Source organism: Manis pentadactyla, chromosome 1 (assembly GCF_030020395.1).
Source record: "Manis pentadactyla isolate mManPen7 chromosome 1, mManPen7.hap1, whole genome shotgun sequence".
Taxonomy (NCBI): Eukaryota; Metazoa; Chordata; class Mammalia; order Pholidota; family Manidae; genus Manis; species Manis pentadactyla.
The window spans coordinates 62685904-62713847 of record NC_080019.1 but is presented as its reverse complement, the minus strand read 5'-3'; the positions used below and the strand labels follow the sequence as shown (position 1 = coordinate 62713847).

Genomic DNA, 27944 nt, shown 5'->3' with positions numbered 1-27944 from the left:
ACAGCTTTTGCGAGGGCTCCTTGGGGAACTGGAGCTTGTGGGATGGGGACAGGGTGAGCCAGCTGCCATCTCCTTGTCCTGGCACTGAGGCATCCGAGTCCAGGGGCAGACCTGGATATTGACCCAGTTCCCCTTGCTCCCTGCCCCGGCTTGGCACTGGCCACTCCAGTACCTGACGGCAGTCCTCCCTACCCATAAGGGCTGGAGACCTAACCCTCCTCCTTCCCTGCCAGCCAGTCCTGTGCCCATTCCCAGGCCCAGGATCCTGGAGATCCAGTGCCTTTCTACATCAGGAACAATGATCTTCATCTCCAAACTTCACCTGGAAAGCCATCTCTTCTCCCTGGGTAACTCCTGGGCAGGTGGCCTGGAGTCCATCCTGAGGCAGGAGGAGGCTCCTTCCTGTTGGATGATGGAGGATCCATTCCCTGCCCCCCACCAGCTGCCTTTCGGGGTGCAGTGGCTGGGATTGTGTCCATCTCCTCCGGTCAAAGCAGCAGGGTGAGCAGCAGCGAGCAGGCTGTGGGAGGTGTAAGCGAGGACAGGAAGAGAAGCTGGGGCCGGTAGAAGTGTTAGAGCAGCTCCCTGTGCTTGGGAACATCACAGTCAGCACCCTCAGCTGTTCAGCCAGGGGTTCCTCTGGTGGGGAGTGTGGGGGGGCATGTGGGAGGGCAGATGCCCTGCCTACGTTAGCCTGCAGTCTAGAGGCCGCCTTCCACCTGCCTGAGTGAGTGTGGTCTCATGGCCAGGCCACAGCTCTCCTCCCCAGGGTGGGGGCTCTGGGGCCATTGTCACAAGGCCCCTCTGACCGGACCTCAGCTGACAACCTGGGAAACACATGCCACATGTCTACCCATTCTCACTGCCTGCTTTTTTCTCTCTGTTAGTCAGGCTTTTAACACAAATGCCACCAGCAGTTCGCCTTGGGGAGAAAGGATAAACATGAGCATGTATATTACTTTGCCAAACTCCGTGCTGTGGATTGCCCAAGAGTTCCTATCAGTTAAATAAATACCAAATTGCATTAACACCAGCCTTGTCAAAAGATTGGCTGGAGGTAGGAATTTAGCATGTGCTTCCTCCTCCCAAACATACATATTCTCACTATGAATGAATTCTTCACAACACCAATGCCGCTACTCAAAAGCCTGAATGCGGCTGCCCTGTGTATGCACTGGCTGGGGTGGGGCTGAGCCCCAAATCAACTGAAGTGAAGTGCATTCTGCCCACCCTGGGGAAACCATGCCAGAGGGGAACCAAGTGTACTGTGGGGGACTCCTGTTCCGAGCTGGGGCTGGAAAGTGACTAACACTCAGAGCTCTTGGTGCTGGTGCTGCCAGTGGAACCTGGAGGGGAGGCCCTGCACCTTTTTGAAGCTGATAAGAGTACTGAGTTGACTCATTGAAGCAGAGTCCAGACAACAGGTGGACTGACTGATTGGGAGGAACTCTTCATACCACGCAAGCCATATGGTCAGATCTCAGGTGGTTTTTAAGAAATACTGAAGATGTCCTTGAGGAGGTTTTCAGTTTCCCAGCTAAGATACCAGGAGACTAGAGAGTTCCCCTACACACCAGGGCTTCTGGTGCCTACAGGACTGAGTGTGTGTGTGTACATCTCAGTGCATGTGCATACATGGTGCTCACACGTGGGATCTGCCCACTGAGCTGGTCTGTCTAGCCTTGCTCTGTGTCCTGGCCTGTGGTCAGAAGAGCTTACAGCAGTTCCCCAGTGCCTAGCTTGGTCCTGGTTTTCTGTGAAGACTAAACTGATGCCAAGTACAGTTATATTCTAGTCTTTAGGAAAACTTCATGTTGACCAGACTGTTTAATTAGAACAAGCCATTTCCTGAAGGTGCAAGGAGTCTGTGTGGATGTGTACATAATTTTAAAAATCATCATATTTCTCTTTCTCTTTAACTTTTTATTTTGACATAATTTTAGGCCTTTAGAAAGTTGCAGGAATGGTACAGAGGCTTCCCATATGCTTTTCACCCAAAATGTTACCTTTTTACTGCTCTCATAGAATTCATAATACTCCTCTGAATTTCTTCCCCCATTGTTCCTATATGGAAGCTGAGCCTCAGAGAAGTTAGTCCCTAACCCAAGATCACACAGCGAATAAGTGGCAGAGCCAGGATTAAAATCTGGGTCTGTCATACTTTACAGTGCAGTTATCAACTGTGTGTGATGTGACTGTACAGCTGTCCTGCTCCTTCTGCCTAAAGAACATCCTTTCTTATGTTGCAGGTCTGCTAGCAATAAATTGTCTCAGCATATGACTTCGTTATTTCACCTTCATTTTCAAAAGATTTCTGCTGGGTATAGAATTCTGTGTTGACAATATTTTTCTGTCCATACTTCAAAAGTATCACTTCATGTTCTTCTGGTTTGCATGGCTTCTGACATGGTGACAAAGATTTTTCTTGTATGTTTTCTTGGGTCTGTGATCCAATATAGTGCTGTTTTTGTTGTCAGTGATCTTTTAAAGAGATTTAAATAATGTGAAAGAAATCTTACATATTTACCTGTGTAGTGACCATTCTGATGATTCTCTGTGTTCATTGTTCCTTTGTGTAGATCCACATTTCTATCTGATGTTATTTCACCTTTTCTTAGAGGACTTCCTTTAACTTTTCTCATTGTAAGGGTCTGCTGTTGAATTCTCTCAGCTTTTGAGTGTTTGGAAAAAAATCTTGATTTCATCTTTGTTTTTGAAAGATGATAGTATGTATCTGAAAATTATAGAATGCTGCTATGTTAGCTAATTTTTTCTTTCAGCACTTTACAGATGTTACTCCACTGTCTTGCTGACATTGTTCCTGAGAAGAAGTTGCTGTCTTCCTCGGCTTTGTTTCTCTATACATAATGTTCCTTTCTTTCCTGTCTTCTTTTATGATTTTCTCTTTACATCTGATACTGTGCAGTTTGATTATGATGTTTCTTGATGTGGTTTCTTTCATGTTTACTTTGCTTAGGGTCCGATGAACTTTTTGGATCTGTGAGTTGGTACTTTTCTTCAAATTTGGGACACTTTCAGTAATTATTTCTTCAAGTATTTTTTGTCAGCATTCCCCTGTGCCAGTCCGTGGAGGACTCTAATTACTTGTCCATTTGATGTTATCCCACAGCTTGATGGTTTTAGTCATTTAAATTTTTCTGTTTCATTTTAGACATGACTATGTCTTCAAGTTCATTGATCTCTTCTACAATTAGTCTGGGATTAATCTGTTGTTAATTCCATCTGGTGCATTTTCCATCTCACTCATAGTTTTTACCTCTGGAAGTTTGATTGGTGTCTTTTTCAACATCTTCCACATCTCTTTTTAACTTTTTGACATATGAAATGCAGCTATAGAAGTTTTTAAAAAATCTTTGCTAATTCTAACATCTGTGTCAGTTTGGGATTGGTTTCAATTGATGGGGATTTTTTCTCATTAGGAGTCTATTTTATTGCTTCTTTGCATGCCTGGTAACTTGTTATTGGATGCTAGACATTGTGAATTTTGCATGGTGTGTATTGGGTAAGTTTGTATTCCTGTAAATAGTTTTAAGATTTGTTACCTGGGAGTGGAGTGGTGCTCAGTCTGGAGCTAGTTCTTACCCAGTATTGAGGCACAGACCTTCTGATACTTTCCCCAATGTCCCATGAATAATAGGCTTTCCATTGTGGATGGTTGGAACTGACACTACCACAGGCCCTATAGTTGCTGGGCATTGTTTCCTTTAATGCATTTGGATAGTTCTTTCCCCAGTCTCTTGAGCAGCCTCCTTATACACATCTGTTGATCAATCCTCAGCTGAAGACTTGGGGGAGCCCCTCACAGACCTCTGGGGCTCTCAGGCCGTGCATCTCCCTCCCTTCTGGCATTCTGTCTTGTGAGCTCTGGCTGCCTTGTTTTTTCCAGCCTCTCAACTCTCTGTCTTCAACTCAGGGAGTCCACCAGGCTCGGTGTGGTTCCTCCCTCCTTGTGCTATGGCCTGAAATGTTCTTAAGGCACCACTTTGGGAGCAGTTGTGAGGCTCATGTAAATTTTTCATGATTCTCAAAGTTTACCGTCCTTCATTGCTTAATGTACAGTACCTTGAAAATCACTGTTTCATATATATTTCCTGTCGTTTGGTTATTTCAGGTAAGAAGACAAATCTGGTCCCTGTTACTCCATCTCAACCAGAATCTGAAGTCTTGGTCCTTTTGTTTTCATTTGATCATTTATCTGTAGGGGGCACTGGTCCAGACCTGTGACTGTCAGTGCTGACTTGGGCAGGGAGTATTGTCTAGGCCGGTTAGCATTCTTGGTTTTTTGTTGTTGTTTTTTTTTGGTATCATTAATCTACAATTACATGAGGAACATTATGTTTACTAGGCTCTCCCATTCACCAAGACCCCCCAACAAACCCCATTTCAGTCACTGTCCATCAGCATAGTAAGATGCTGTAGAATCACTACTTGTCTTCTCTGTGTTGCACAGTCCTCCCCATGCCTCCCCCCACATTGTACATGCTAATCGTAATCCCTCTTTCTTTTTCCCCCACCCTTATCCCTCCCTTCCCACCCATCCTCCCCAGTCCCTTTTCCTTTGGTAACTGTTAGTCCATTTGTGGGTTCTGTGATCCTGCTGCTGTTTTGTTCCTTCAGTTTTTTTCTTTGTTCTTATACTCCACATATGAGTGAAATCATTTGGTACTTGTCTTTCTCCGCCTGGCTTATTTCACTGAGCATAATACCCTCTAGCTCCATCCATGTTGTTGCGAATGGTAGGATCGGTTTTTTTCTTATGGCTGAGTAATATTCCATTGTGTATATGTACCACATCTTCCTTATCCATTCATCTACTGATGGACATTTAGGTTGCTTCCATATCTTGGCTATTGTAAACAGTGCAGCAATAAACATAGGGGTGCATCTGTCTTTTTCAAACTGGAGTGCTGTTTTCTTTGGGTAAATTCCTAGAAGTGGAATTCCTGGGTCAAATGGTATTTCTATTTTGAGCTTTTTGAGGAACCTCCATATTGCTTTCCACAATGGTTGAACTAATTTGCATTCCCACCAGCAGTGTAGGAGGGTTCCCCTTTTCTCCACAACCTCGCCAACATTTGTTGTTGCTTGTCTTTTGGATGGTGGCGATCCTTACTGGTGTGTGGTGATATCTCATTGTGGTTTTAATTTGCATTTCTCTGATGACTAGCGATGTGGAGCATCTTTTCATGTGTCTGTTGGCCATCTGAATTTCTTCTTTGGAGAACTGTCTGTTCAGCTCTTCTGCCCATTTCTTAACTGGATTATTTGCTTTTTGTTTGTTGAGGTGCGTGAGCTCTTTATATATTTTGGATGTCAAACCTTTATTGGATCTGTCATTTATGAATATTCTCCCATACTGTAGGATGCCTTTTTGTTCTACAGATGGTGTCCTTTGCTGTACAGAAGCTTTTCAGCTTGATATAGTCACACTTGTTCATTTTTGCTTTTGTTTCCCTTGCCTGGGGAGATATGTTCATGAAGAAGTCGCTCATGTTTATGTCCAAGAGATTTTTGCCTACGTATTTTTCTAAGAGTTTTATGGTTTCATGACTTACATTCAGGTCTTTGATCCATTTCGAATTTCCTTTTGTGTATGGGGTTAGACAATGATCAAGTTTCGTTCTCTTACATTAGCTGTCCTGTTTTGTCAGCACCAACTGTTGAAAGAGACTGTCATTTCCCCATTGTATGTCCATGGCTCCTTTATAGTGTATTCATTGACCTTATATGTTTGGGTGAATGTCTGGAGTCTCTATTCTCTTCCACTGGTCAGTGGGTCTGTTCTTGTGCCAGTACCAAATTGTCTTGATTACTGTGGCTTTGTAGTAGAGCTTGAGATCCCCCCCACTTTATTCTTCCTTCTCAGGATTGCTTTGGCTCTTCAGAGTCTTAGGTGGTTCCATATGAATTTTTGAACCATTTGTTCCAGTTCGTTGAAGAATGCTGTTGGTAATTTGATAGGGACTGCACTGAATCTGTAGATTGCTTTGGGCAGGATGGCCATTTTGACAATATTAATTCTTCCTTGCCAAGAGCATGGGATGAGTTCCCATTTGTTAGTGTCCTCTTTAATTTCTCTTAAGAGTGTCTTGTAGTTTTCAGGGTATAGGTTTTTCACTTCCTTGGTTAGGTTTATTCCTAGGTATTTTATTCTTTTTGATGTAATTGTGAATGGAATTGTTTTCCTGATTTCTCTTTCTATTAGTTCATTGTTAGTGTATAGGAAAGCCACAGATGTCTGTGTATTAACTTTGTATCCTGCAACTTTGCTGAATTCCTATATTAGTTTTAGTAGTTTTGGGGTGGAGTCTTTAGGGTTTTTTTATATACAATATCATGTCATCTGCAAATAGTGACAGTTTGACTTTTTCTTTACCAATCTGGATTCCTTGTATTTCTATGTTTTGTCTAATTGCCATGGCTAGGACCTCCAGTACTATGTTGAATAACAATGGGGAGAGTGGGCATCCCTGTCTTGCTCCCGATCTTAGAGGAAAAGCTTTCAGCTTCTCACTGTTAGGTATGATGTTGTGTGTGGATTTATCATATACGGCCTTTATTATGTTGAGGTACTTGCCCTCTATACCCATTTTGTTGAGAGTTTTTATCATGAATGGATGTTGAATTTTGTCGAATGCTTTTTCAGCATCTATGGAGATGATCATGTGGTTTTTATCCTTCTTTTTGTATATGTGATCGATGATGTTAATGGATTTCCAAATGTTGTACCATCCTTGCATCCCTGGGATGAATCCCACTTGATCATGGCATATGATCCTTTTGATGTATTTTTTACTTCGGTTTGCTAATATTTTGTTCACTATTTTTGCATCTACATTCATCAAGGATATTGGTCTGTAGTTTTCTTTTTTGGTGGGGTCTTTGCCTGGTTTTGGTATTAGGGTAATGCTGGCTTCATAGAGTGAGTTTGGGAGTATTCCCTCTTCTATTTTTTGGAAAACTTTAAGGAGAATAGGTATTATGTCTTCTCTGTATGTCTGATAAGTTTCCAAGATAAATCCATCTGGCCCGGGGGTTTTGTTCCTGGGTAGTTTTTTGATTACCGCTTCAGTTTTGTTGCTGGTAATTGGTCTGTTTAGATTTTCTGTTTCTTTCTTGGTCAGTCTTGGAAGGTTGTATTTTTCTAGGAAGTTGTCCATTTCTTCTAGGTTTTCCAGCTTGTTAGCACGTAGGTTTTCATAGTATTCTCTAATAATTCTTTGTATTTCTGTGGGGTCCGTCATGGTTTTTCCTTTCCTGTTTCTGATTCTGTTGATGTGTGTTGATTCTCTTTTTCTCTTAATAAGTCTGGCTAGAGGATTATCTATTTTGTTTATTTTCTCAAAGAACCAGCTCTTGGTTTCATTGATTTTTTTCTATTGTTTTATTCTTCTCAATTTTATTTATTTCTTCTCTGATCTTTATTGTGTTCCTCCTTCTGCTGACTTTAGGCCTCAATTGTTTTTTTTTCCAATTTCGATAATTGTGATGTTAGACTATTCATTTGGGATTGTTCTTCCTTCTTTAAATATGCCTGGATTGCTATCTACTTTCCTCTTAAGACTGCTTTCACTGCGTCCCACAGAAGTTGGGGGTTTGTGTTGTCGTTGTCATTTTTTTCCATATATTGCTTGATCTCTATTTTAATTTGGTCATTGATCCATTGATTATTTAGGAGCATATTGTTAAGCCTCCATGTGTTTGTGAGCCTTTTTGCTTTCTTTGTACTATTTATTTCTAGTTTTATACCTTTGTGGTGTGAGAAGTTGATTGGTAGAATTTCAATCTTTTTGAATTTACTGAGGCTCTTTTTGTGGCCTAGTATGTGGTCTATTCTGGAGAATGTTCCTTGTGCACTTGAGAAGAATGTGTATCCTGCTGCTTTTGGGTGTAGAGTTCTATAGATGTCTATTAGGTCCATCTGTTCAAGTGTGTTGTTCAGTGCCTCTGTGTCCTTACGTATTTTCTGTCTGGTGGGTCTGTCCTTAGAGGTGAGTGGTGTGTTGAAGTCTCCTACAATGAATGCATTGCATTTGGTATCCTCCTTTAATTCTGTTAGTATTTGTTTCATGTATGTTGGTGCTCCTGTATTGGGTGCATATATATTTATAATGGTTGTATCCTCTTGTTGGACTGACCCCTTTATCATTATGTAATGTCCTTCTTTATCTCGTTACTTTCTTTGTTTTGAAATCTATTTTGTCCGATGTTAGTACTGCAACACCTGTTTTTTTCTCCCTGTTGTTTGCATGAATTATCTTTTTCCATCCCTTGACTTTTAGTCTGTGCATGTCTTTGGATTTGACATGAGTCTCTTGTGAGCAGCATATAGATGGGTCTTGCTTTTTTATCCATTCAGTGACTCTGTATCTTTTGATTGGTGCATTCAGTCCATTTCCATTTAGGGTGATTATTGAAAAATATGTACTTATTGCCATTGCAGGCTTTAGATTCATGGTTACCGAAGGTTCAAGGTTAGCTTCTTTACTATGTTACTGTCTAACTTAACTCTCTTATTGAGCTATTATAAACACAGTTTGATGATTCTTTATTTCTTTTCTTTCTTATTCCTCCTCCTCCATTGTTTATATGTTAGGTGTTTTATTCTGTGCTCTTTTGTGTTTCCTTTGACTGCTTTTGTAGGTAGTTGATTTTATTTTTTTGCCTTTAGTTTGTATTTGGTTGGTCTGCTTTCTTTGTGATTTTATTTTCTCTGGTGACATCTGTTTAGCTTTAGGAGTGCTTCCATCTAGAGCAGTCCCTCTAAAATACCCTGTAGAGGTGGTTTGTGGGAGACAAATTCCCTCAACTTTTGCTTGTCTGGAAATTGTTTAATCCCTCCTTCATATTTAAATGATAATTGTGCTGGATACAGTATTCTTGGTTCAAGGCCCTTCTGTTTCATTGCATTAAATATATCATGCCATTCTCTTCTGGCCTGTAAGGTTGCTGCTGAGAAGTCTGATGATATCCTGATGGGTTTTCCTTTGTAGGTGAACTTTTTTCTCTTTCTGGCTGCCTTTGATATTCTGTCCTTGTCCTTGATCTTTGCCATTTTAGTAACTATGTGTCTTTGTGTTGTCCTCCTTGGGTCCCTTCTGTTGGGAGCTCTGTGGGCTTCCGTGGTCTGATCGACTATTTCCTCTCCCTGTTTGGGGAAGTTTCCAGCAATTATTTCTTCAAAGACACTTTCTATCCCTTTTTCTCTCTCTTCTTCTTCTGGTACCCCTATAATGCGGATATTGTTCCTTTTGGATTGGTCACATGGTTCTCTTAATATTCTTTCATTCCTGGAGATCCTTTTATCTCTCTCTGCATCAGCTTCTCTGTGTTCCTGTTCTCTGATTTCTATTCCATTAACGGCCTCTTGCGTCTTGTCCATTCTGCTTTTAAGTCCTTCCAGCGACTGTTCTATTTCTGTAGTCTCCCTCCCAACTTTATATGTTAGCTCTTGCATTTTTCTCTGCAGCTCCATCAGCATGGTTATGACCTTTATTTTGAATTCTTTTTCAGGAAGATTGGTTAAGTCTATCTCCCTAGGCTCCTTCTCAGGGGTTGTCTCTGTTATTTTGGTCTGGATCAAATTTGTCTGCCTTTTCATGGTGATAGAGTTAGTCATGGGCAGTTGGCACGTGTGTCATCTGGGAAAACAAAGTCCGTTCCTGTTGGCTGGTCACCTTATTTTCCTATGAGAAGGGCAACCCCTAGCGGCCTGTGCTGGGCAGCTGTGTGCTGATGGGGCCTCTAAGTCTGCCCCAGGTGGTAGCAGAGGGGGCTCTGCATGGCTGCTGTGGGCATGGCCGGTCTCAGGCTGCTGCTCCACTGTGGCAGGCTGCACTGGAGGGGAACGGGTGGGAGGCTGTTTATCACTGTGAGGGGCCTCAGAGCTGCACTGCTGCCCAGGGGGTTAGGGTGCCCAGAGTTCCTCGGGATTCCCAGCTGCTGGGCTAAGTGTGCTGGGATGCTCCTGTCCCTTTAAGACTTTCAAAAAGCACTCACTTTTCTTTTGTCCCAGGGGCGCCAGCTGTGGGGACCTGCTCGCAGGTTTTACTGTTCCGTTTCCCTAGTATCCAGCACACCATGCACTGTGTGTCTGCCCTCCCAGTGCGGATGGCTAGGGCTGGGTGTTTAGCAGTCCTGGGCTCCCTCTCCCTCCCTGCTCCGATTCCTCTCCTCCCTCCGGGGAGCTGAGGTGAGGGGTGCACTCAGGTCCCTCTGGGCCACAGCTTGTATCTTACCTCCTCCGTGAGACGCTGGGTTCTCACAGGTGTAGATGCAGTCTGGCTGTTGTCCTGTATCATCTGGTCTCTCTTTTAGGAATAGTTGTATTTGTTGTATTTTCAAAAATAAATATGGTTTAGGGAGGAGATTTTCTGCTGCCCTACTCACACCACCATCTTGCCCAGAAACACGTTCTTGGTTTTCATCATTGATGTTCATCCAGTTGACTACATAAACATGTAAATTTTCCCTTTAACCCATCACATGATTTCTGCACTCCAGACACTTTTCAAGAACTTACTGCTACCCAACTCATTTAAAAAGCTCAATATTAGCACCTAGTTTGGTTTTATCTCATGAACACTGTGAATCTTACAGTTGGTCATGTTTCCTTTTTTTTTTTTGGCTTTGACTGCCAGGGAGCTCGGGGGCAATTCCTTAGTCTGACTTCAGTGACCAGGTGAGATGTTAGAACATGTATTTCTGTAACCAACTTTTCACTCCAGCCTTCTCTTTTAGCATACTTATCATTTGCCTTATATTTCTCTCAGTATTATTAGTTGAAAATAAGAAATCTACTGTCACTATCCAGCTGATTTGAGCAGACAGTGGGTGTGGGAGAGAGCAATGACTGGCAAATTCAGAGTCTCTGGGAAGGTCAGAGGGCCAGGCTTGGAGCAGCAGCGTATGTCATCCCAGGACTGGTCCAGGGGCAGACACGGTTCCTGTGCTAGGTACTGTGCTAGGTACTAGTAAGAGCTGGTGCTGAAACCCACATAATGTCTGCCCCTGTATACAGAGCCCTGGGGGGACCCCACACGTCACTCGATCCATGTAGGTCATTTCTGGTGGAATCTCATGTGAGCATCTGTTGAGAGAAGCTGAGGTCCTGTGCCTACAAGAAAGCCTGTTACATTGGGAACAATGGCTTTGGACCTCCCAAACACAATAGGGGTATTCAAAGGATCTGGGGGACTATTCAGTATTGTTTTCAATAGGTAGCTACTATATCCTGATATTTTAAACAATAGTCACTATTAATCCTTTCTGGGGAAAATAAGGAGGCTATTAAATAAGTGCAAGCACTCCTTGTGCTCAGCAGTCCCAGGCCAGACAGCACAGCCTCTCCCACCGTGCCAGTGTACCCCTCCTGCCTCAGAGCTCATGGCCCTCCCAGCAAAGCAGAAAAGGAACCCCTCTTCTGATACTTTCATCCAGCCATATTTCAGGGTTGGTAAGCATTTGTCACCAGCCTCGAAGTGGAAGCAGACCTTAAAGGCCATCTAGCCTATCCTCATCGGAATAGTGACCTCTTAGCCTAGGGAGTGGCAGAGCTGAGACGCATGGGGGTTTGGGGGGAGGTTATGAAGTAGTGGATGATGCCCCACCGCTCCTGACTCAGGGCAGGCTTTCCTGGGGTCACTGGGCTTAAGAGAGAAGAGATTGGGGCAGGGGGAGGACAATGGGAACGCGAGTGCGTCAGTAATGGGCCAGGCGACCAGCTGGAGCAGGAGAAAGGTTCCAGGCCAGACCAGCTCCCACCACGGTCCCACCTCCCCTCCTCCCTCCTCTCTTCTGTCTTCCCTGGGTCCCTCGGTGAGGCCCAGGTGGCTGAGCATCTTCTGGCAGAGGGAATTAACACACTTAATTAAAGTGTCCAATGACGAGCTTTGCATATCTCTTAATTACCATCTGAGTCTTTTGGGGGATGGCTTGGAATGGGATTTTTCACATGTTTCCTCATTTAGCCTAAGGTTAGCCAGCCGGCCTCTCGGGGCTCAGGTGGGAGCTGGCAAAGCCCTAGTCTGGAGCTGCCTTCCCAAGCACAGAGTGGCAGGGTGGGGCGTGGAGAAGGGAGTACAGCCTCCAGCCCTATGAGGCTTGTGTACTTGCAGGAAGGATGGGGCTGGATTTTATGTTTTGTGAAAACACAACAAAAGGAAACAAGAGTCGAACAGGTGTAGAGGGTATCTCCACCTGGTCCTCTCATCATCACAGGGCCCGGGGCTGTGCACCCCATAGTCAGGCCAGTAGTGGAGGACTTTGTGGGCAGGGAGGCGGAGGGGAATGGTGGAGTCCTCTCTCCAGGTCTCTGTGGAGAAGGGACACTGGACTAGGCTGGCCTGCCTCTTTCCCAGCCTCAGGGCATGGACTGAGCCCCGCGGCCCACAGGCCCGTGCCCGCACTCACGGGGCACTTCCCGTCTGTGCTCTGGAACCGAGCTGACGGATACCTGAGTTAGCTGGGAGTTAGCTCCTAGCTCCATCCTAGAAGTGGGTTGCTGGCCTGATCCTTGGGAAATCTGGTTTGCCTTTTCAGCCCTGAGAGCTACAGCTTTCTCTGACTGGGGCCTGGTTGTGGGGAGGCTACAGTCCAAGGATGCAGAGACCCTTCTCCTGGCATAAGGACCTGCTCTCCTAAAACACAGGCATGTAGGAAGTCCACAGCCCAGGGCGGCCTAGAAATGACAGGGAGTTCCACCAGGTCTTTCCTGCCGCCCACTCTGGGTCCACCTTTGTGACCCCAACGAGGACCAGATGGGACCCTGCTGTCCATCCAGCAGCACCCCAGAGCTGGTGTGGGCAGTAAATGTGAACATGTGGCCAACAGCAGAATTGTGGGCCAAGGTTTTGGTTTGGCTTGGCAAGGGGGCTACCCCATGGGTGGTATGTGTTCTGCCAGGCTGTGGCCGACCCTCCACAATGTCCCCAGCCAATTTCCCACACCTTCTATGGATGTGACAGCATGGAGAGCGGTCCTTCATGGAGGGAGACAGTGTCAGAGCAGGAGTCAGGGGTCTCAGGGCCCACTCAGCTGTGAGCCTGTGTCCTGGGTGTAAGCCATGCCTTGAGCCCTCATAGGCACTGAGCCCAAAGCCCTAGGAGGTTTTGGCTTCACGTGGCAACCGTGGAGAAACGTGGGGAAGTGACAGCTGTGTGCAGAGGATCCCTCAGCCTCACATCGCTGGCTGTGTCAGGTCCCTCCCCTGGGAATGCAATCCCCTGGTTGCCCTGTCTCCACCAGCTAAGACCCAGTCCAAACCCCACGTTCTTCAGGAGGTGGTTGCAGTTCCCAGCAGAGTGGCCTTGCTTTTTCCTTGGCCTCTCAAGCCCCACCCAAGTTGCCTTGAATCTTCCATGTCTGAGCCTCAGTCTAGCTCCACTGCCAGGGGAGGGCTGCCAGAGAGCATAGCTGCATGGGGGCACCTGCGCCGTGGGCTTGGCTCAGGATGAACCCCATTGGGTACTTGGTGAACAAGGAGAGAGGCCTTGTGTCTACTGCGGCTGTGTGGAAGCCACCGAATGTACAAAAGCCTATTTAACTGGGCCCTGCCACTGAGATGGGGACGTGGAGTGCAGGGCCCCCGTGGATGAGGTCCAGGTAGGTGCTGATGGTGAAGGGCTAGCATTCAGCTCCCCCTGCAGTGCTGGAATTTCCAAGGTATATGGGACTGAGCTCATTTAGACAGTCCACAGGTTTGCAAGGTGCCTGGGCCAGCTGCTCACCCTTGGGTAAGAAAGTAAATATTTCATGGTGCTCTCATTAGTAGAAAATAAGCTTAGATCCTCAGTTCATGAGATTGAATGATTATTATTAATCATTATATAGTGATTTTTTTCCAGAACACAGTGCTGGGGTCTGTGCTTTGGTCTGACAATCTTTAAGAAAGCTTTTATGGGTGGCCTGAATCCTGGGTGATTACTTGGTGTTTGCTCTTCACCCAGTTTGGCTGGACTCAAGGAATGGCTCCATCACCTGCTAGTCACAAAGCCGGGTGATGGGAAGGCACCGCAGGCTGTCCTCTGAATCTGACAGTCGCTAGGTCCTGCCACCTGCCTCTGTTCTCTATTTCTCCCCAGCCCTATTGCCTCTGTTTTAAATGAGCTCTGCCATCTCTTGCTGGACTCCTGCCCGTGGAGGCCATTCCCTGCATAGAAGTGTAAGCTTTTTCCTAAAGCACAGATCTGTTGCTCTGATTACCTAGTGTTGTGTAACAAACCACCCCAAAACCTTGTGGCTTGAAATGAGAATATTTAGTTTGCTCAGGAAGCTTTAGTTTGGGCAGGTCCTGGCAGGAAAAGCATTTCTCTGTTCCACTTGGTGTCAGCTAAGGGCTCTCAGGCTGGAGGCTTGTTCACACACAGGTCTGCTGCTGGCTGCTGGCTGGGGGCCTCCATTTCTTGCCATCTGGGTGTCTCCTTGGGGTCCTCCCTCATGTAGGGTGCCTCAGGCTTCCTCCCAGTATGGTGGCTGGGCTGGAGGGCAGCTCCCAGAGTTCACGGGAGTGAGAACGCTCCAGACGGGGGCTGAGCTGCCTTTCCTTGCCCAGCCTCGGGGGCCACGGGGCCATGTCTGCCACAGGCACAGCCCTGGCAGATTCACACCTAGCTAGAGCATCAGTGGTCTGGTGTAAAAAGAGCGTGTGTGATGGGGAATTTTGTGAGCCATCATGGAAGTCATGAACTGCGGCAGCTCTTTTAATTGCCTGTCTACTTGAGACCCTTCAGAAGCTCCCTCCACCCTTGGGAGAGAATCCGGGCTCTTAGGTTTGGCCCCCACTCCCCTGGCCCTGCCTCTCTCTGCCTGCCCCCCTCCCTTCCTCCACGGCGGGCCCCAGAGATGGACTGTCATTTACATCAACCCACTGGCCACATGGAGCTTCCTCAACCAGTGTTCGTCACTCCCCTTTCCTCACATACTTAGTCCGATTCCGTTTTCCCTGAGACAAAGCTCGGATGCAGGGGCCTCCAGAGTTGTCCCCGATGGCTCCTGGGCATGCTCCTAGCCCCGCCCTCCCGCCCCCCCAACACACACACCGCAGCCTGGCCCTCTGCCTTCTGTCCCTTCTCACAAGCTCTTCATGTTGCCCCGTGCGTTTGCTCACTGGGCTCTCTCTGCCTGGAAGACGCCTCCCCCGCCCGCCCTCCCACAGCCCCCAGATGCCCCGCCTTCGCCGGACTGCCCGCCCCCGGCCCGGTCCCTGCTGCTCTCCTGCTTTGCTGCTGGCCGCACCTTCCCCCGAGCCCACACGGCAGGGCCCCGACACTCGGGCTTGGGCGCCGGATGAGGAGCTGTGTGCCCGCTCCCCGGCTTGCCGGCTGTGGGACCCTGGGGGGATAGCTCACTCACCGGGCTGGGGTGAGGACTGAAGGAGGGCACCTAACGTAAGCACCAAAGTTCTTGTCTGGCACCGAGTAGAAGCCCGGTAAGAGCTAGAGTTGCCTTTCCTTCTTTCTACGGGCTCCTGGTAAGTGCTCGGTAATGAATGTTCTCACATCATTTGGTTCAAAGAGGAAAAATGCATCTCCCCATTTAACCATGTGGGACTAAGCTACCAGGAGATTACAGGAATATTGCTGAGCCACGAGCAGAGAGGAAAGAAAAGCTCAGTAATGATTTGCCAGCTTATTTCTAATAAAATCCTGCCTGTGGAGCTGAATCTTTGTCCTCAGGAAAAGCTTACTTTGCTGCAGTGGTGTGCAAGGGCTGCTGTGAAAGGGGATGTGGGGCAGTGTGACCTTGAGAACAGGACTGGGTAGGGAGGATGGCTCTCCACGCAGCTGCAGGGGCCAGCGGAGGGCAGGAAGGGCCTCAAGGGGAGGGCCTCCTGCCCCTGTATGCGCTGCCAGAGTGCGGAGAGGCACTGCCCTGCGGGTTTCCCCTGGGCTACAGCCCCGGGCAGTGGCAGTGGTAGGTGAGGCTGAGACAGCCGCCAAGGAGCTGGAGGGGGCCAGGCTCTCCTTTCCCAGCTTCCAACACCTGCCACGCAGGGCAGCTGCTGCCCCATGGGGTGAGGGACGGCGTGCTGCCTGTTGGAGCGGAGAGGAGCTTGGCACAGAGCTGCCCTGTACCTGTTTCACTCCTTTATGTGGTGCCAGGGCAGAGCCTGGGCAGTGGTGGGTGAGGGCTCCTTGTAATAAGTTCGCCTCAGAAGCCTCCTGAAGGTGGGGTGTGGAGGACACCCTGGCTGACGTTCATATGGGGTAGTGCTGCCTAGCCTTCCTCGGAGAGCTGGCCAGAGCTGGTGGCTGGGACAGGACGCCCCAGCCCTGGCCTCTGTGAAAAGCACGGATGAATGGGCCATGGCCTCATCAACACAAGACCCATGGGCGGTTGCAGGCTTCTAAGCTGGGAGGCCAAGCTCACAAGCTCAGACAGGGTCGGAACCACATTATCCTGGCAGCCGTGGAGAGAGTATGGGTGGTCCTGGGGAAGCTCAGAGGCAGGGAAAGAGGAGGCTTCTACTCTGAGAAATGACAAAAATGGGCATAGAAGAGCAGTAGGGAATTGCTCCCTTTTGCAGCAGAGCCCGCCACCCAGTCCAGGCCTCAGTTGGTGTGTTGGACCCCAGGCAGGCTCTCCCACCCTCACTTTTCTGAGCCCTCCTTGTGCCCCACAGGGCACCTCAGTTCCCAGGTTGCAACCTTCCAGAGAAGCCTCCCCCTCATTGCGGAGGAGAAGGTGCCTTGGCTTAGCAGCACTATTCTGGAGCTCCCAGGCACCCACAGTGGTGGCAGTAATGACCTGGCAGAAGCCTGAAACCCAGCATGACCCACACTGCTGAGGCAGGTTGGGGATAGGAGCTCGGTTCCTGGTCAGGCTGCCTCATCCTGGTGCCACTCAGTGCTGGCCCTGGGCAAGCAGGTGTCAGCTCATCTCCCCTTGTATAAGATGGGGATGACAAGATCCCCCTTCAGCACTGAGGACTAAACCGGGAGGTGCCAAGGGCTCAGGACAGCATTGCTGCAAGTGAAGAATTTTGAGGTGGCTGTCCCATCCTTTCTATTGACTGCTGTTATGGAAACGTGTGCCTTGTACAGCCCCTGGCCCGTGCTTGGGACATGCTCTGTAAATACAGAGCTCATGTGTTGCCTATTGTGGTCATGCTGGGGATGCTCAGAAAGTACCGGCTTTGGCCAGGGCCCCATACCTAAACGTTCCTCCTGCACAGTCCCAACAAAACAACTCGTTTCCTTGGGATTTTCTCCTTCCAACTAGCAGCCACCCTGCTCCAGTACTAACACACCACCAGTGCCTGGAGAAGGAGCTACTTGGCATCAGGAGCCTTTGCAGGGATTTCTGAGTTCTCAGATACTCCATGAACCTTCTGTTCCATCAGTAGCTTTTTGCAGTTTGGCCTGCCTCTCTGCCTGCTCAGCTGCCCCAGGGAAGAACCAGCTGGGGAAGGAGAACGGTGTCTTCCTGCTTTTTCTCCACTCGGCTCCCTGATGCTCACCCTTTCCCCAAGGTGTGAGATGTGGGTTTTGGTGTGTCACTACCCCGAGAAGTTCCCCAGGGGCCCTGCCATCCCTCTCTTCCTGAGGAGGTGGTAACTTTCCATTGCTTTTGGAAAGGAGGATGCTGTGTTCTCTTCAATTTCATCTGCCTCTCACTGGCTCAGGCCGTCCCATTCTGTGGTCCCCTTAGAGTTTCCAGGCCCTTCCCAGTACATGGGAAGACCCCATTTCTCACCTTCATGTGAAATCCAAGGGGGAGATTTAAAGCAAATGGAAAGCACATGCCTATTAGGAGCTCAAAGGGCAGTGTCCAGGTAAAACTAGAAGAGAGGTTGGGTGCACTACTGCTCCCCCTGGAGGTGTTCAGAATAGAAATGTGGCTATTCTGACAGCAGCCGCTGCACTGCCACCCAGAGCTGCATCAGATTCCCCAGGTTTCAGGGCACAGTCCCCAACAAACCTGCCCCCCAACTTCAGCTGGCAGCCACAAGTGGGGTCCCCAAGCACACCACATTTCTGGCCAACTGGCTACAAATCTGAGGGGTTCTTAACCCTCCTCAGTTTCCATAATTCACCTGAACAACTCTCAGAACTCAGGAAAGCGCTCTACTTATGGTTACAGTTTTATTATAAAGGATGCCAAATGGAGAGACGTGACGGGCATAGTTAAAGTAGTGGTGGTGGTATTTTTAAAAATCTGATGTTCTGGAAACTGCCTTAGCTATCTCAGTTACTTGCCTTCTACTTTTAAGCATTTCCTATGTGCCAGGCACTTTTATTACCTTATGTAATTCTTTCTTCTGTGCTTTGAAGTCTTTGATATTATTATATCCACTTAAAAATGAGGAACTGACATCTAGAGTGGTGGTGGCTACCTTAAAATAATACAGCTGAGCAGTCCCAGGCTGGGATTTGAATCCACCTGGCCAATTCTTGGTCAGAGACGGGGCATCTAAATTTGCCTCAAACAGTCTGTCCGATGTTCCTTCTGGCTAGATGACAATGGTCTTTCCATTACAGCTGTTGGTTGTTGGAAGATGTTGTTCTTGTCTGTTACTTGGCATATTGCTAAGGCTTCACAACTGGAAAAGGACCTTTCCGGGAGGAGCCCACTTAGGCTGCTCTGCTCTATCCAGGCAGTGACCGGCCACCCTGTCTTTCACCATCCCATCCAAGAATTGGGGAAAGGCAGAATGGAGAACTCTCAGATGCTAGCCTTTTTTCTTTCCCTGCCAGGGTTGTCTGTCTCCAGCAGCCCAGAGCAGAAGGGGCTTGGAGCCAAGCTCAGTCAGGCCAGTCCTCCTCTGAGCCCCCAGGGCCGTGGCAGGGACTCGGTGAGACAGTGGAGAAGAACTCCATGCTGAGCCTGACCTAGCAGATGCTCCTTTACCACCCTCCCCCCTCTCACATGATGGACGTGCTGCAGTAGGCATTTCTGCCAGTGCCAGGCCCCAGGGCACCTGCACAGGGTTAGGTCGGAAGCTGGACCCTGCAGTTTGGGAAATTAGCAGCATCTGTGGGATTCCCAAGAGACTTCCTGGTTTCTCTTAGCTACCCCAGTGGTTCTCAGTTGGGGTCTAACTGCCCCTTAGAGGGCATTTGCAAATGTGCAGAGAGAGTCCAGGGTTGTCACAGTGACTGGGAATCCTGCTGGCATTTACCTGGGAGGTCCAGGGATGCTGAATGCCCTGCAAGGTGCTGGAGAGTCAGGCATACATGACAGAGTCCTGCCCATGAGAGACCCTGGGGAAGAACCCGTTTACTTCACCTGCCTCCTGTCTCCATGGAAAGCCACCTGTGTCACCATCTCCCAGGCTGAATGAATGGGAAATAAAGAGTATGCCCATCCCAGCCTTTAACCAAAGGCACAGCAGTGTTTCCAGGCAAACACAGGCCTGTGGGAGAGGAGCATCTTGTTCTGCACACACTTGTTCTGAATTTTCATATGTGGCTCTTGCTTCAGTTGGGCTCTTATTGGTCAAGGAAGATCTGTATTTGGGTGGTGAGAGCTTGTGGGGTAGGAGAGGCCTCCTCCTCAGTGCCTGGCAGGAACTCCCCTGCACCTCACCCCATATAGATGGCTGCCTCGCCTTGGGGTCCCTCTCGGGGGTCTGCCTCCCACTTCTGTCCCTGCAGTTCTTCCTTTCCCCTGGGCTTTTTGTTTCTCTGTTGGTTTTATTCACATGGAATGTGTGCAGAGGAGTCTAGCTGAGATGTCATGGCTGAACCATTCTCTTCTTGTTTTGCAGTCGGGAAGACGTCTCTGATCACGCGGTTCATGTATGACAGCTTCGACAACACGTACCAGGTGAGGTCCTGGGCCCTCCACTCCGCACTGTGTCTGCAGCCGTGAGGGCGCCTAGAGACCACACTGGCCTCTCCCCGGGCTTGCTGATGCTGGATGAGAGCAGGATGGCCCTGGCTCCTAGGGCGTCTGTTTTGCCTTGAGGAAGCTTCCCTTCTGTGCATGGGCCCCAGCCCAGTAAAGACCCCTAGGCCCTTTTGAAAATCCAAACTTCAGTAAAGGGAACATTTTCAAGAGGGGAATTCTAAAGACAGAGTGTCTGTGTTCTCTTGTTCCCCATGGCAGATCTCAACCATTACAGTGTTTGGTCACATGGGGGGTCATCATGGTGGAGGGGGATGGACAAGACTCAAAAAGAGGGGGATGAACATCAGAGCAGTAGGAGAACCTGCTCCTCAGTCACAGCTGCGTTTTCTGGACCTTCCACTCATGCACGCTCACACAGGCATGTGAACATGGGGCCTTCACACACATGACCTACTCTCGTGCTCTCTCTCACACACACATGTACACACTGGCACACACTCGCACAGTTGCTGGGACATTTCCTTCCCTGGAGAGACTGGAGTGATGGGCTGGTGCTGCTCTATGAGGCAGGAGACTGGACAGAGTGACTTCTCTGGCTTCTGGCTTTCAAGAGTGGTCCAGGTCAACCAGTAGCCTACAGGTGGCTCTAGGTGGCCTAAAGGCTGAGCTTTTGAGGGCCAACAATATTGCATTTCCTGGCATCACTGGTGAGTGCAGGGTTTTTTACAAATTAAGTGAATTTTCACTGCAACTAAAGCTTTTTGTAAAAGGCAGCAAGTTTAATCATTTCAACCATTAAGAAAAAAGATTTTTTCCTTCCTTAAGATAGACATAAATGATGCATTTTTCTAAGCTAGTGGGTTCTGTGAGATAATAGTTCCAAGAGATGTTAGTAGGTGTTATTTGAGGAAAAAAGGCAGGGAGGAAGGTTTAGTGCTTGTATAGATTTCGGGAACACTGGTGAACAAAAGTAAATTGGCTTTTCTGCTACAGGACTTCTCAGGGCCTTTCCTATATCAGGGTATGGTTTTGATTTACTGAAAGAGGGAGGTGCAGAACCTCCCACATGTATATTTGATCATGGAATCCTTTTTGTCACCAAGTCCTCAGAGGACAAATATTTATAGAATGCACTGGGGACTGCTGTGCTATGAGGTCCCTCCACCTTGTGGGGCTTTCAGAGGATGTGGAGCCCAGCTCCCTGCAATCACAGTTCTGCCTGCTCTTTAGTCTGCCGGTCTCTCTCTGACCCCATCATCATCTGTCTCAAACACAGCCCCTCACCCTGTCTCCCTCTAATTCCCTGCTTTCCTCTGCTTTCATCTGAAATTCCAGAGAGCCAGTGGACTTGGTAAGAACTGACTGAAGGTACAGGACACGAGGCTCCGGAAGAGCAGCCCCTGGTGTTGTGCTTGGCCCCGGGCTCAGGCTTTGGCATGTGTCTTGCCCACCCTTTGTCTTTGCGGTTCCTCTCCAGGCCAGGGCTGTGTAACACGCAGGCTTGCCAAGGCCTCTCCTCCCGATAATGGGGGCTCCACCATGTCAGTCTGTGTTCACGATTGAAGCTCTGAGGAACTTCATTCTGAAATCTGAGTTGGTAGTCATTTATTTGTGAGGTGTGTGTGTGTGTGTGTGTGTGTGTGTGTATGAATAATTTCACAGATGTCATTTTGATTGTTTGATTTTTAAACACCATTAAGTTCTTTATAATGACTCTTGTTGGTGCCGCATCAAAACCAGTGAGACTCTTGGCTGGTTGGCAGAAGAGGTGGCCTCGGGGCCATTGCACTGGTCCTCATTGGTATGGATCAAAGCCTCAACTCCTCCCCAGGTCATTTGAGTCCCTCCAAGTCTCAGCCCACCCACATCTCCAATGCCAGCTTGCATTGCCCACTGCTTTGTCCTGCATCCTGTGGTCCAGTGTGCCTCGCTGCTTGCTGCTCACACAGTGACACTGTCACGCTTCCCCCCCCTTGGGTCACAGTGTCGCCTCCTCTGCAGTGCCCTTCCTTCTCCTCTTCCCTGCTGTGAAAAATTCTGACTCATCAAGGCTCAGAGCACATACTTGTTCTGCACGTTGGGCTCTTCGCATGCCCCGTCCCCCGCCCCCCTACCCCTAGCACATTGTCCTCAGGGCTCATTTAGCCTCCTGCCTTTCCAGGAACTCGTGTGAGCTCTGGCTCCTGGATAGACTCTGGGGGTGGCTGAGGCTGGGACTCCTTGGATGCACCCTTGCATTTGCGGGCCCAGCACCCCGCAGCTGGTGTCAGCACAGGGGCTTAGACAGGCACTGTCTGCCTTGGATGGAGAGGGGCAAATGGTTTTAGACCCCACCAGACTGAGAGCCAGAGGCACGCTGTTGATGCCTTGGTGAAAGAGGGAAAAAGCCCGGGGGGAGCAAGTGTCCTCCCCACTGCAGGCTTTTCTGGCTTTTTTTTTTTTTTTCATTGCAGCAGGTGGAAATTCGTTCCTAATACCCTTTAAAATGGTAATGGTAATTAGACTGGGAGGCCGTGGCTCCAATTCTGTGTATACACAGGCTCATTTTAATGAATCCTCTGGAGATGGAGAGGGGCAAATGATACTTTGTTTATTTCCTTTTACTTAACACGGTGGCAGAGATGTTTGGGAAGTAGACAAGTTTGCCAAGGGCTCTGGAGATGTTCCTGGTTGTCGTCCAGCACTGTACCCCTCCCTGCCACCCTCCACCAACATCCTGACCCTCAGCTGGAGAGCCCAGCAGACCTGCGCCCCGCCACCTGCTTCAGCTTCCTGAGGTGCCCAGACAGTTCCCAGGATGCAGTCTCACCCGCACCCCCCATCCCCCGCCATCCTTGCTGTGTGGCTGTGGTCTTGTTTCTGCTTCCCTCCCCCATTCACTCACTGACAACAGATATTTGTCAACTGTTTTACTCTGTGTGTGGAGAGACAGTGGGAAAATGACCTGGCCGCAGAATCTGGCCCCGTCCTCACCAGGTGGGTGGAAGGGTGGTTCAACCTCATCCTGGATGGCAGTCAGTGAGTCCTCCCCTAGGTCTAGGGCCGAATATGCCTGAGGGCATGGGGGCTGGCATTAGAGCCTGTGAGGACACCGGCAGGGAGAGCTGGGTTCCTGCTAGACCTCTTGGGGCGTCCGTCTGCCATGCAGGCCCTGTGGAGACACCATCTGGGGAGAGCGGGTCTTCTGCCATCTCCTGCCTGGCACTTCCCCCTGCAAAAAGCATCTTGTTCTCCTCTTGATACATCTCTTCCCCAGCCACTCACCACCCCACCCATCACCTCATCTAAATGCACTCAGTTGAAGAAGTACAATATCAAGGCTTACAAACAGGTTGGTGAAATTCACGTCTGCAATTCTCTTGTATAAAAACCAACTAAGAAATTACTTTCATATTTATTATAGCAGACAGACACCTTCTGGTACCTGCACTGTGATAAGACAACGCTAATGCAGGCCAGTGCCTCTTTTCCCCTCCCATAGGTCAGGTAAAACACACCTGCAGGTCTGGACGCTGCACCACCTGATTGGAACTTGCTCTAGAGCTGTCAGGGCAGTGTCAGGCCTCTGCAGGGGGTGCTGGGACAAGAGGGCAGGGTTTGAAAGCATCAGTCTTCTGGGGTCTCTCCTGGGTCCTTCGTGGGCTCTCTGTCTTGGCTGCACATCAGGGTTACCTACTGGCTATGGAGACGGCTAGAAAATTCACGGCTGGCTCAGGCATTAGCATCTTCTGAATCTCCGAGGTGACTGAGATGAACCTGTCACCAAGGCTGGAGCATCAGCCCATCGTGGCCCTGCCAGCATCTCCAGTTAGGAAGCCACTGACCTAACAGGCTGCTTCCGCCTGCCCGAACTTACTCAGCTGCTCCCGGGAGTGGGCGAGCGTGTCTGAAGGGCTGTGAGGTTTGCCTGCACTGGGTCAGTCCTGGGTCCCAGGGAGCCTTGGCAAAGGAATAGGATGGCTGTGTCCTCTGGTGTCCCACAGGCCAGGGCTGTCCTAGGCGCTCTTACCCCTCAGTCCCTCACTGTCATTCCTAACTTTTCTGCCCGGAGGCTTTCCCCTCTCACCTCCTGGGTCTGTGTTAGCTTTCCAGGGCTGCTAAACAAATTACCGCAAGTCAAGTGGTTTAAAACAACAGAAATTTATTCTCTCCCAATCCTGGAGACCGGAAGTCTGGAAGCAGGGTGCTGCAGAGCCACAGCCCCTCGGAAGGCGTAGGAGAGAAGCCCCGCCCCCTCGGCATCCCGTGGCTCCGGGCATTCCTTGGGGAGGGACCGCAGCCTCCCGGCCTCTGCCTCCAACCTCTTCACGTGGCTGCTTCTGCTGAACCTCTGCGTCCTCTCTCTTATAAGGACACCAGTCTTTGGATTTAGGGGCCCACCCTAAGTCTAGGATTTTCCATCCTGAGATCCTTAACAAACTACATCTACAAAGACCTTATCTATAAATAAGGTCACATTCAGAGGTTCCAGGTGGACGTGAATTTTGGAAGCACGCTGTTCAGCACAATACACCGCCTCCCAGCCTGATCTCACTGGGGACCAGACCCTCTGGCCTGGAGCTTCAGACGAGTCAGGGACCCCTGGCTGTTTCATGGGCATGGACGCCTCCCTGGAGGAGATGACAGGAGGATTTGACTGTAGCTGAGCTGGAGAGGGGAATGATGGATCACATGCCGCGGGAGAAGCGTCTGTGGACGGCCAGGGTGTCGCTACCCAGCCGTGCACATGGGGGCAGCAGGGGTCCCGCCGTTGGAGCCGAGCGCAGTGGGGGCCTCGGGCTGAGGATTCGCGCGGGTCTGCGGCGTTTTTGCCTTCGTGGGCACTTTGCTCTTCCCTCGTCAAAATTAATTAATTTATTAAGAAATTGTGTTTGGCCACTGTGTTATAAAAATGAGTATACTTCAGGCTGGATTCATTATTATATGTTCACTATTATATTTATTTTTCCTTTTGACTTTACACGTTAAGCATCTTTATGGGCCCCAAGTTCTGTGCCTGGTGAGCATTGCAGACAAGTGGGCCCGGATGGTCGGCACTGTGGAAGGCCCTGCAAGCTCAGGGGGCCTTGGGCTGGTGGGGCAGGGAGCAGACGGCTAGGGTGGGCACTGATGGGACTGAAGACTCCGGCGTTTGTAGGGGACAGATGTGGAGGGGAGGCACTTGCAGGTGGACACATACACACCTGGACAGCCCTGTGTGGCAGGGCAGGGATGTCACTGAGAAGTCACCCAGAGGTGAGTGAGGGGCCTGCACCAAGGACAGACACCACCTGACAGTGGAAGGGGCATGAGAATAGAGGGATCTGTGGGGTGCAGAAGATGGAGAGGCCTGAGTGGGCCCCAGGGTGCAGAAGATGGAGAGGCCTGAGTGGGCCCCGGGTTTCTGTCCAGACACCCTGGGGAATATCAGCTCCATCAACACAAAGGAAAATGAAGAGTCGAGTGGGAACTGATGGAACAGCCAAGTGGAGATGTTTGAAATTGGCTGTTACGTGGCCTGGGGCCCTTGAGAGGTTAGCGGTTGGGCAGAATGTGGGTTCCCGAGGCCTTGAGAACTGCTGGGTCCTCTGGGCCGGAGTGGAGAGGGGATGTGGAAGACCAGAAGGAGTAGCCTGTCTCTAGAATACAGGATGCGCGTGCTCCCAATGTGGTGTTCAGGTAACCCCCCAGCACCTGGGGGAGACAGGGAGGGGATCCTGACCCTGCTAGAGGTGGTCAGAGCAAGGGCTCACATTGGGAGAGATGCAGTGTGTTCCCTCACGCCTCAATTCTTTTTTTTTTTTCTCTTCAAAACAATGCTGCATGCAGAGGAGGCCGAGGTTCAAATCCCCAGTCTGTCACTGAGCTGAGAGGCCCTGAGCCAGCATCTCAGTTTCTCAGTATTGCATTTTTTTAACCTGGAAATGATTTGGTTGGGATGTAACCCTTGCTTCACCTGGAACAGTTGCCTCAAACTTTAGCACTAAGAATGTGATTAATTTCAATTTAAACCATAGATCGTATAGGCCTTAAAAGTCCAGATGGTGGATAATTAATAGGCCAGAAATCCTGTTGACACAGATGTGCATTACTCTACATGACATAAGAAAAGCCAAACAAAACAATGCCAAAACCACCAACAACTGTACAACAAACTAGGCAGATGATGGTCACCGGAAGCTGGTAGTGACTTGCTGACAAAGTGTCTTTGTGGGCAGTTGTCCCCACATGTGCCCTTGAGCCGCACTCTGCAACTCTGCCAGATGATGCTGGGCTTCTGGTGGACCCCTGGGCTCCAGTCCTCAGTAACTCCAGCAGCAGAGTGATCTTATTACATTAATTCAGTGAGGTTCATCTTTTGCAGACATTCGGTTCTGGGATCAAATCGTGAGGCGACTGTCTTATATAATGAAATCCGCCTGAAAGCTAGTCAGTTTGGCGAGATGCGCCCCCTCAGATCTGCCAGGGCACCGCCAGTCGTCCAGGTGCTCCCTCTGGATGTGTACCCAGCCTGCACTGCGGACAGACATGCCCTTGCTTCTAACAGCTCTTCTTTCCCTCCCTTCTCTCCTCTGCCCTTCTCTCCCTCTCTTGTGAAGCACCTACAAATCAGAAATGTGGTCGCCTCCTGTACAGAAAGCTGACTAGTGGTGGCTTCAGCGGAAGGGTTTCAGCTTCCCGTGCAGGAAGTCGCGGCGGGACTTGGGTGGCATGGCTGCGTGGTGAGGCCATCAGGCTCTTGCTCTCATTCTGTCCTGCCTTCTTGCTGTGTGGCGTTCCACCTTCGTGCAGGCTAGCTGTTGCTGCTCCAGGCGTCATCTCTGCATTCAAGGCAGTAAAAGCAAGCAGGAGTCCCTCAAATCCCCTCCCCCTCCAGCAGGCTGCGGCTTCTGTCTTACTGGCCAGAATCAGTCACCAGATCACCTCAGCTGCTAGAGAGACTGGGAAAGCAGAATTCCCCTTTTACAGCCTCTAGGCAAGAGCAAGAGGTTGGCAGCGGGTATTGGGTGACATCCCCAGGAGCGCCCACTATGTTTCATAAGTGAAATGGACCCGTGATACTCTTCTCTGCTCCAGGTTTTAGTAATCCCTCCTAACTCACTTTGTAGGGGACACTTAGCTCTTAGATCTGAAACATCTCCCGCCCTAATTGTTAATGAGAGGGCTGTGTACATGGATCCATTTGTCACCCTTTGGATGACCTCTCAGGAAGCTTCAGGCCACACATCTGTAGGTGTCTGTGTGGCTTTTGAAGGGATTGACTAATTTTGATGAAACTTAACCCATTATTTAAGTTGGAGAGTGCATATTGTTTGGTTGATATTTCAGACCAAAGGAAATAAAAGAGCAGTTGATAAATATTTAAATATTTAAATTGGGTGGTGACTCCACTGGGTGGACAGTGGCCACCAGGACTGTGCAGACTTGGAGGCTGAGGCGTCCGCTTCAAGAATCCAGGTACCTGCGTGGTGGCCTCCTGAGCCAGTGACCCCTCCCCCAGAGCCCATGGCTGAGTGGCTGGCAAGGAGAGACCCTGCCCAGCAAGGCTGCTGTCCCTTCCTCACAGCACCCACTGGCCAGCCTGCATCTCAAGTTTGGCCAGCCTCATTTGCATGCTAATTTGCATAACTTTGTCCTGATACTCTCATCTGCTGGTTGGTGTGCAGAGCACACAGCACCTTCATTGTCAAAGGCTTGTCATGCCCAGCTGCTTTCTGCCACTTATCGAAGCTCTCCCAGCCATGGGCCAAGGCCCGGCCAAGGCTAAAAGAAGACACACACACTGTTTTTCATGATTTCTCTTCCTAGGAAGAGAGTCTTGAGTCAATGTATGCAAATTGCCATGTAAATTTCCACTGCAGACTTCATTACTGTGTCTTGTCAGAATGTGGATGCAAAATTATATTTCATAACAAATGTACCTAGCATAGCAGAACTCAACAAGTGCCTCGGCAAACATCTCTTTCCTCAGGGATCTACTGGGCCAACAGTGCTCTGGGGCAGAGGGAGGGGTATCATGGGTTACCCGTCTGGGCTCCTGTGAACGCTGTGTAATACCGCCTTCGGAGGAAGATGAATGGGAGTGTGGCTGGGAAGTCTGTGCCTGTGAAGGTTGCTCATGTTTACTATAAAATGAAGTGCCTGCCATGTTC

General features: G+C 49.2%; 1 protein-coding gene across 1 annotated transcript in view; it reads left to right on the top strand.

Annotated features, from left to right (window-relative positions):
• RAB6B (RAB6B, member RAS oncogene family) overlaps positions 1-27944 on the top strand; it is a 65003-nt gene that overhangs the window by 12643 nt on the left and 24416 nt on the right. Inside the window, exon 2 of the mRNA XM_036882855.2 lies at positions 19730-19788. Within this exon, the coding sequence (XP_036738750.1) occupies positions 19730-19788 (59 nt within the window). The remainder of the gene's footprint in view (positions 1-19729; positions 19789-27944) is intronic.